At 55.8% G+C, this 7,536-nt stretch overlaps 1 protein-coding gene across 1 annotated transcript; it reads right to left on the bottom strand.

Moving 5' to 3' along the window:
• Positions 1-868: 868 nt before the first annotated feature.
• Positions 869-6,539, bottom strand: LOC131207941 (E3 ubiquitin-protein ligase TRIM45). The gene is made up of 7 exons (XM_058200576.1): positions 5,920-6,539; positions 5,630-5,841; positions 4,817-4,986; positions 4,303-4,560; positions 2,194-2,767; positions 1,176-1,705; positions 869-1,114 (listed from the first exon to the last, which is right to left on the bottom strand). Exons 1-7 carry the CDS (start codon positions 6,537-6,539, stop codon positions 869-871), a joined length of 2,610 nt encoding a protein of 869 aa, XP_058056559.1.
• Positions 6,540-7,536: the final 997 nt, after the last annotated feature.

The following is a 7,536-nucleotide window of genomic DNA, read 5'->3' as shown; positions in this document are numbered from 1 at the left end:
TCCCAGAAATACGATGCGCCAATGTGCCGCTGCATAATATTTCAGCACAAACAGAAAGAAGAAAGAAGCTCACCGACCCACCAAAACCACTCCACGAGCTGCATTGGGCTGATAAAGTTCAGTGCAAATATTGAGTTGGCACTACTGATACCGATAACAGGCGCACCCGCCGCAGGGAATTAATGGTTTCGAATGTTTTAGGACGAGTGTTTCCTGGTTTTTTACGAACCGTGCCCATTCTACAAATCATGAGCATGATTTTGCGTAGCCCCGCACTACCCTCCCGAACGGGCCGACTGGCGTCGGCGAACAAATATTAAATCAAACGGCCGGGCGCCTATTAGTTATTGATGCTTTACGCGCTCTGCCGCAACGCTACGGCCATAATTTATCTCACCCGCAAGTTTATGATCGTGGATCGCGGGGAAAATAGGGGGGGGACGCATAAAAATGGTGCTGCGGTGCGGTTCCCAAACAATGGGAAGTCCTGTCCATCACGCTACTTTCCGTCCGTGCTAATTCGAAGCGACTAGAGCACCGACTCCCGCGGGCTCCCCAGTTTATTATCTGCTTTTAGGTGGGGAAACTAAATGGCCAGCGTAATCGTAGCGCTTCCCGCCCCATCAGAGCGAGTGCGGTCACGGTCCCTCCACGAGGAACGGATGCCGTCACTCTACTGACGACGGCACGGCGCTTTGGCTGTCCAAAACGGTCAGCCACACGATTTCGGAAGCTTTCGACGGGGTCCGGTCATGCGCATGGGCCACCAAAGGAGTTGCGACGACGGAATGCTCGGTTCGGGTACAGCGTGTTTCCGGCCAGATGGCGCTCCCGTCGGTTGGGAGGGTTTTACAGCAGCGCGCTCGGCCTACGCGTTCGCTTTCGGCCGGCGGGCCGTGCAATCGGAGTGTTCCTGCGGGATGCCACAGCACGACCAGTGGCGCTGGCCCGGGTGTCCTTCGTGGCCGTGGCCACAGCCTCGGTAGCCGCCGGGCATGACGCTCCCGCAGGCGCAAGTGCTCGCCCGGGAGCCTCCACTCGAGCAGAAGGCACAGCAATGGAACACACCGTAGTGTGGCCGCAGCTTGTGGATCCGCAACACGATCGGACACTCCTGTGGAAGGATAGACGGTGAGAAATCTGCCTCCGCCCGGGGAGGCGGGGGGCTCCCGTACCTCGATCGTTCTTCCGTCGACCGTAATCGCCAGATGCATGACGCCCGCGCGGGGTGGCGTAAACGAGAGGCCATACGAACCGTCCCGATGGTCGACCAGGGCCATGGCCACCGCGTGCCCCTCGTCGTCCCGGTAGCGGAGGTCCGTCTGTACCGTTAGACCACCGTACGCGAGCCGACGTCCGTCACAGTCACGGACCACCAGCGTCAGCGCCACTCGTTTGTGCGCCTTCAGTGTGGCCAGCTCGGCCCCCGGATGTTCCACGGTGCACTGGCGAGGATCTGCCTTCTGTGTCGTCACGATACCGTACAGGGGGACACCGGTCTGGACCCGAGCAGTGGGCGCTTCCTCGTCCGCCAGGAACTGGACCGTCTCCGTCACCCGGCCATCGGTAGCCCGCGTCGTCCGGAGGCACTGCTCGAACCGCTTCAGAAGGATGTTCACGAACACGAGGTTCTCCACGTCGCTACCCTCGGCCATCAGCTCCTCGGCAAAGTCGATCGCGGCCCGCGCATTTTGCGACCGACGCTCTGTGGGGAGAGGGAAGCGTTGGGACCTCTCGCAATTAATCAGATGCAGTGCCAAGGATTAGCCGTCGAATGCATGGGTAAAGTTCAGTCGCTGGACACTGTTAGCAGATTGGACTTGGGCCCTTCACCGACTGAAGCATGGAAAATAGAACTACTGAGGGTCAGTGACATAACATAATACCTCAGAAGATCTGAAACTATCCGAACACTAATAACTCTAATGGACACAGCTCGTATTACTATGCAAATTATGCACCGCAAAACACATGCCATTAAACGAAGCCACAGGCCACAGACTAATCGACAAAAGCTCTCGGGTTTTCCAGTGCTGCAAGTGCCAGATAATTACATCGGCGCTACGAGTGGTTTGGGGAATTGTTTAATCCTCAACTTCAGTCGGTCGGTTCGGCTCCGGAACGGCCGGCAGGACATGAAAGACTTCGGGACTTTGGGGACTCGCTTTTAGGAAGCTCGCCGGCTCAACTCACCGAGGTCTAACCGTTGCGCCATGATCATCTCCAGCTTCGCCTGCCGGATGTCAGCGATCTGCCCGGCCAGCGACTTCCGGTGCTCCTCGAGGGCCGCCACGTACTCGTCGACGAACGCGTCCATCTCGCGCTGGACCGCCTCGCAGCGACCGTTGACGCACACCGTCAGGTCGTTCAGCTTGCCGACCGCCTGCAGCGCGTAGTCCTCCAGGGGGCGCGTCTGCTCGATGGCGCTGCTGACGAACCGGCCGTACACCTTGCCGGCCCGGGCCACGCTCGTGCAGCGGTGGTCCCGGTGCACGAGCGCGCTGCACTCGCCGCACACCACCCGATGGCAGGTGGTGCAGAACAGTTTTAATTGCTGCTCCGGGTGCATCGGACACCGGGCCTGGCTCGTGGTCGTCGTCGTCGTCGGTGAAGCGGCCGGGTCGCGTCCCACGCGGCCCCACGGGGGACTCAGCAGTTCCCTGCCCGACCGCACGATGGCGTGCGCCGCGGTACTGCGCTGCCGACGGTGCGCTTCCTTGCACAGGCTGCACAGCTGCAACGAACAGGTGGTGCAGCACGCCGTGGCCTAACCCCCACCCACGCCCCCCCGGTTTCCGCGAGGTCCCATTGAAATGAAAACAAAAATCAAATTAGTGGCCTGTTGCGCCCGGGGCCGGCCGCCGGAAATCGAATTTTTAAAACTCGCACCACGAACGCCGGGGACGCCGCCTCGTGACCAACGGAAGCTAATAAAAAATTCACACACAACGAGGACACTTGTGGGTGGGTGTGGGTGGGTGCGGGTGATCCCAAACTTGCTGCCGAACACGGTGCGGTCGGTTCCCGTAACAAAACAGAGGAAAAGTGGGAAGCCCTCTCGTGGGGATGCCTCTCGTTTCGTTAACTAAAATTCCCAATTTTTCGGCGGGTGGCCGATTGGCCGATGAAAGGCGCGTGGTTTAGGCAATCGAATAAAGCGCAACAATGCACTTCCGGGGGCAAATGGCGAAAACGTGGATTCGATTTCGGGGTTTCCATTCCGGTTTTTACGGCATTTTTTTTTCGACGAAACTTTGGAGGCTAACTAACACCGACCGGACTGCGTTGCCATTGTCGGTCAATTAAAGGGCGGTGTCAAATAAAGCGTGGTATGTAAAATATTCCGACGTGCAGAGTTGCGGTCTGATAGGCAGCAGTGCACAATGTTGAATGGCCAATCAATTACCCTCAGGGGAATCAGGGGCTGTTAACAGTGCTTTGAAATTAACGATGAATCGATGCTGCTGTTGGGCAGTAAATTCCATCTGTTATGCTTGGTAAACTGACATCCCGATTTAGAATCATCGTAGCACTTCTTCCATCTCTCTGCTAAATCGTGGAATCTTCGGGAATTCGAATCGAAAGAATTCTGGGTCTTTTGAAGCAAACCAACTAGTTCGAAATCCTCGTCGAGTTCGAGGGGATAGCAGCTCCCATCCAAGTGATTTCATTGTATCCTGAATCAGTTTTGCTTTCGGGGCGTCAGATGAAGTGACATTGAGAAGCACCTGGCGCCTCCATGGCGCACCAGAAAACACGGAGTTCAGGCCGTTTTTCGATCAAATGCATTGTTCAAATTGATCGTTTGTTGTCAGTAGCGATCTAAATTAACGGTTTCACCAGGTTTTGGGTGCCATCAGAAGGTAATTTTTTGGAGTCCTCCGAGCCTCATTCCTGGTTAAACCAAAATCGCCATCAAGTTAATGTTGTAATGTAGATAGACCAAATAGATAACCTAGAGCCATCTGTTTCAAAGTTCGGAAATCCATTTCTAGTCCTGGTATAATCATAGGTATTTAGGTTGCAAATTGAAGTGTCTTCACCACTATTTAATAAACACAGACGGTTGATTCTTAGTTTGCCCCACATAAGTGGCACTAGAGCTCGATCGCCATCAACTGCTTGTTGCTGTCACCTTTATCTGTCCGTTCCCCCCAAAAAAAACTGAAGAGTAGAACTTCAGCATCCACTCATCATGCAGTGAGTGATAAATGTCAAAACTTTTTACACCACTCTCCGATCCAATCCAATCCCATGCCGTCGGAAGAACTGTAACGTTGATACTCGTTCTGCAACACTTACCGTGACCTCGTCCGAGCACAGCTCACAGTAGACGGAGGAGGAGGATGGCGGACTGCACGGTGCCGCCGTCGGCGAGGAGTGGCCGTACTGGCGCACGATATGCTCGATTTTCCGCGCCAACACAAAGTGCTGCGGCAGCTGGGCCACTCCGCCCGGACCGGGCGCCAGCTCGGTCGGCTGGCTGCAGGTGGGACACACGAGCACCGTATCCCTGTCGCCGTACATCATCACCTGGGCCCGAACTTTGTCGAACTTGCCCTGCGAATGCGACATAAAGTGTTGGTGTCTGTAACAGGACGTGGATGATCGTCGAAAGTGGCCGTGACCGGCAGGTGCCACATAACAGCAAAAATGATGAAGTACTCGGTGAGCTCGCGGACGCACTTGGGAAGGGTGAGAGTTAATCGGCCACTCACGACCGGGACACGTTGCAACTTCAATCCGCGAGGTTTGCGGTTTTAAATTTAGTGGCCAGAATGAACGAACTTTTGGGGAATAACGAAATCGCACATACCTTCTCCGACCGGACCGGTGACCGCAGACAGTGTTGCTCGCGGAAGCTCTGCAAGGACGTGCGCAGCTGCCCGAACCGTGACTCTTCGGCCCCGGGGGTCTCGGCTACATGATGATTGCTGACTAACGGTTTGCCGTCCACGCTCGCCGGCTCCTTATCGTTGGAAATTGCTGCAAAGACACAGACACACAAGCGTTATCCTTTGACGTTATCCCGCTGGGGTCTCCAGCGAACGAAGCACCAAGTTTGAGGGACTCCACCTCCAGTGGGTTTAATCCACGAGACGGCGCCGGTAAACTAGTTATTCGTACCAAAGCTTGCCAAATGCCGGCCATTTGTAAATCTCTTCACCGGCCACACCACTCAGCACCGAACATCGATCGTTGGAACTTGCCCTTGGAGCTTGCCACTTCGACCGTTGCCGATGCCGGTAATGAATTCCGTACAACTTTGGCGAACTATTCGAAATTAATTTTAGTTGCATCAAACGCTCACGTCGATGACGTGGCCGGTTCCAATCCCCCCCCCCAAACCTCACCGGGCCCCCTTTTCCAGCAATCTCGGCAAAACTGTTCAAACAACTCAATCACCGGCGCTCCGGGCCGGGACCTAAGTCAGAGAAAATGGTGCCCGGGTCCGGTTCGGCAAACACCGCAGCGAGCTCGCGAAGCCATACCAAGTCCGGGGCTCGGCTCGGTTCACGTTCCCCGCACGTGTAGGGCCCAATAAATCTATGCTTATCGAAGGCATGCACTGGCTGCACTCCAGGGCCACGGCACACAACAAACAGAACCGGTCGACGGGAGGACTTACGGTCCCACTCGAAGCCGATGCTGTCGCTGACGTGGCTCCAGAAGAGGGCACTGTCCTGGTGGCCTCCGGTGGCCGCTCCCTGCCGCTCCAGGCACGGCCGGCAGAAGGTGTGTAGGCAGTCGAGGACTCGCGGCTCCCGGAGTAGCTTCCGGCAGAGCGTGCACAGGTAGCGGGCCGCCAGGAACTCGGTCGGAAAGTGGTCGTAAACGGTGCTTCGAAGAGAGAGAGAGAGAGAGAGAGAGAGAGCGGGAGTTAAGGTCGCCGGGAGTCCATTGGCGGGTGCAACTCACGATATCTCGTCAAATTTATGCTGCACCCGTTGCTGTAACCGATGGCCGCAGCTGACCGTGGATCCCAGCGATCCCCTCGAACCTACCGATCGGTCATCGTCGGGCCGGGCCGGCCCTGCGGAGCAACTCGCGGCCGTCTTCGTCTCGAACGGACCGGCAGCTGCGGTTGGCTCGGCCAGGACGAGGTCCGGCTGGCTGCCGTACATCGAGCCCCGCCGTAGACTGCTCTTCCGGGGCCATCCTTCGGCCGGTGGCACCGGAGAACTCCGATCGCAGGGAGTCCTTAGGTGGCGGTTCGCGCGACCCCCGGTCGCGGGCACCGGAGGCAAACCCAGTTGCTCGGGCGTTAGATTAAAAGTCAATTTTCCACCTGCCTTCAGCAGTGACTCGACCGTCACCGGGCTACCCTCCGGAGGGCCGAACCCATTCTTCAGCACAACGACCGACGGCTCGATGTGTTCCTCTTCCTGTAGCCGGACGTACCGTTCCGTACCGTCGGCCGGTGTATCGGCCGGCGGACGGCCACGGATTGCCGATGGTCGTCGCTGGCCATCGTAATCACTTTCGGCCTCGTCTTCCGATTCGTCGCCCGGGGGACTCGCGCCGGAATCGGTGGGCATCGCTTCTGCAACGGACACCGCACTCGATTGCTCCGAACCCGAATCCATTAGCTGATTCGGCAATCGACCGAGCGGGGAGGCGCACGGAAAGTTTATCGACGGCCAAACCACAACACAGGCCCCACTCTGGGGAGCTATTTTTCCGTCACACAACCTGGCCGCGCGGTCCGTGTGCCGTGGCAACTATTTCCCAACTGACCGGGCCGAACCCCAGGTGGGAAGGAATGCAAACAATACCGGCGCGACATGCCCGTGGTTTGCATTAGTAATTAAATTAGCGACCCGGACGCGAGCCGCGTGGAATTTAGTGGAAGTGCAGAATGTTAGGCATTCGGTATGCGGCAGTTGGCTGTTACGCCTTCCGGGCATGGTTTAAATTTTATTTCTCACAAAACACATCAATTGCCGTGGCATTCCTGTTGCTACTGCCCGGGTGACCTACGATGGGTGGAATGCGTCTATTGTCCGCGACCAGAAAGCATCAAAGATGTAATTCCTGCCTCCGATTGGCGGTGATTGTGTGATGAAGAAGTGGCGTTCCGGCTGAATCCAATCCGTTCCAAGGCAAACTAATCGGCGAATCAGTTCTCAACAATCCAGCAAAGCGAAATTCGCAATCCGCTTAGAGCCTGATAAAAGCACGGTGTTCTTTCAAAGGCTACAATGCACAACACAGATCTATCAGTAAGTTCACAAACATATTAACCACAGGATCTTCTTACCTTCGATCGTTCCGATCGTTATCTCCGCTCCAATGATCAATTTTCCGGTGCTTTCACAGAACATAAAAACACAGATTGTACCAGGGCATACTAAATAGAAGGATGTTTCAATTTCATTCCTTCAGACCTCTCCAAAATTTCCGACCCCAAAACGAATGGCTGTTGAAGAAACAATGAAATACCACTTTGCGAAGCATTGATGATTGGGTATTGTGTAAGAGAAAGCGTAAAGCGAATGAAAATGCTTACCAAACTAGGTTGAGAGTTAATCGACG

Source organism: Anopheles bellator, chromosome 2 (genome assembly GCF_943735745.2).
Source record: "Anopheles bellator chromosome 2, idAnoBellAS_SP24_06.2, whole genome shotgun sequence".
NCBI lineage: Eukaryota > Metazoa > Arthropoda > Insecta > Diptera > Culicidae > Anopheles > Anopheles bellator.
Note: the sequence above shows the minus strand (reverse complement) of the source record. Positions and strands in the feature narration are given on the sequence as shown.

What these genes read in the sequence shown, in the direction of transcription:
- LOC131207941 (XM_058200576.1), bottom strand. Translation starts at nt 6,539, where the DNA reads ATGCCCACCGATTCCGGCGCGAGTCCCCCGGGCGACGAATCGGAAGAC. An exon ending in TGTGCTCGGACGAGGTCACG is followed by an intron (nt 2,768 to 4,302) that starts GTAAGTGTTGCA and finishes GGTGGGGGTTAG; the next exon opens with GCCACGGCGTGCTGCACCAC. An exon ending in GGCGCAACGGTTAGACCTCG is followed by an intron (nt 1,706 to 2,193) that starts GTGAGTTGAGCC and finishes CTCTCCCCACAG; the next exon opens with AGCGTCGGTCGCAAAATGCG.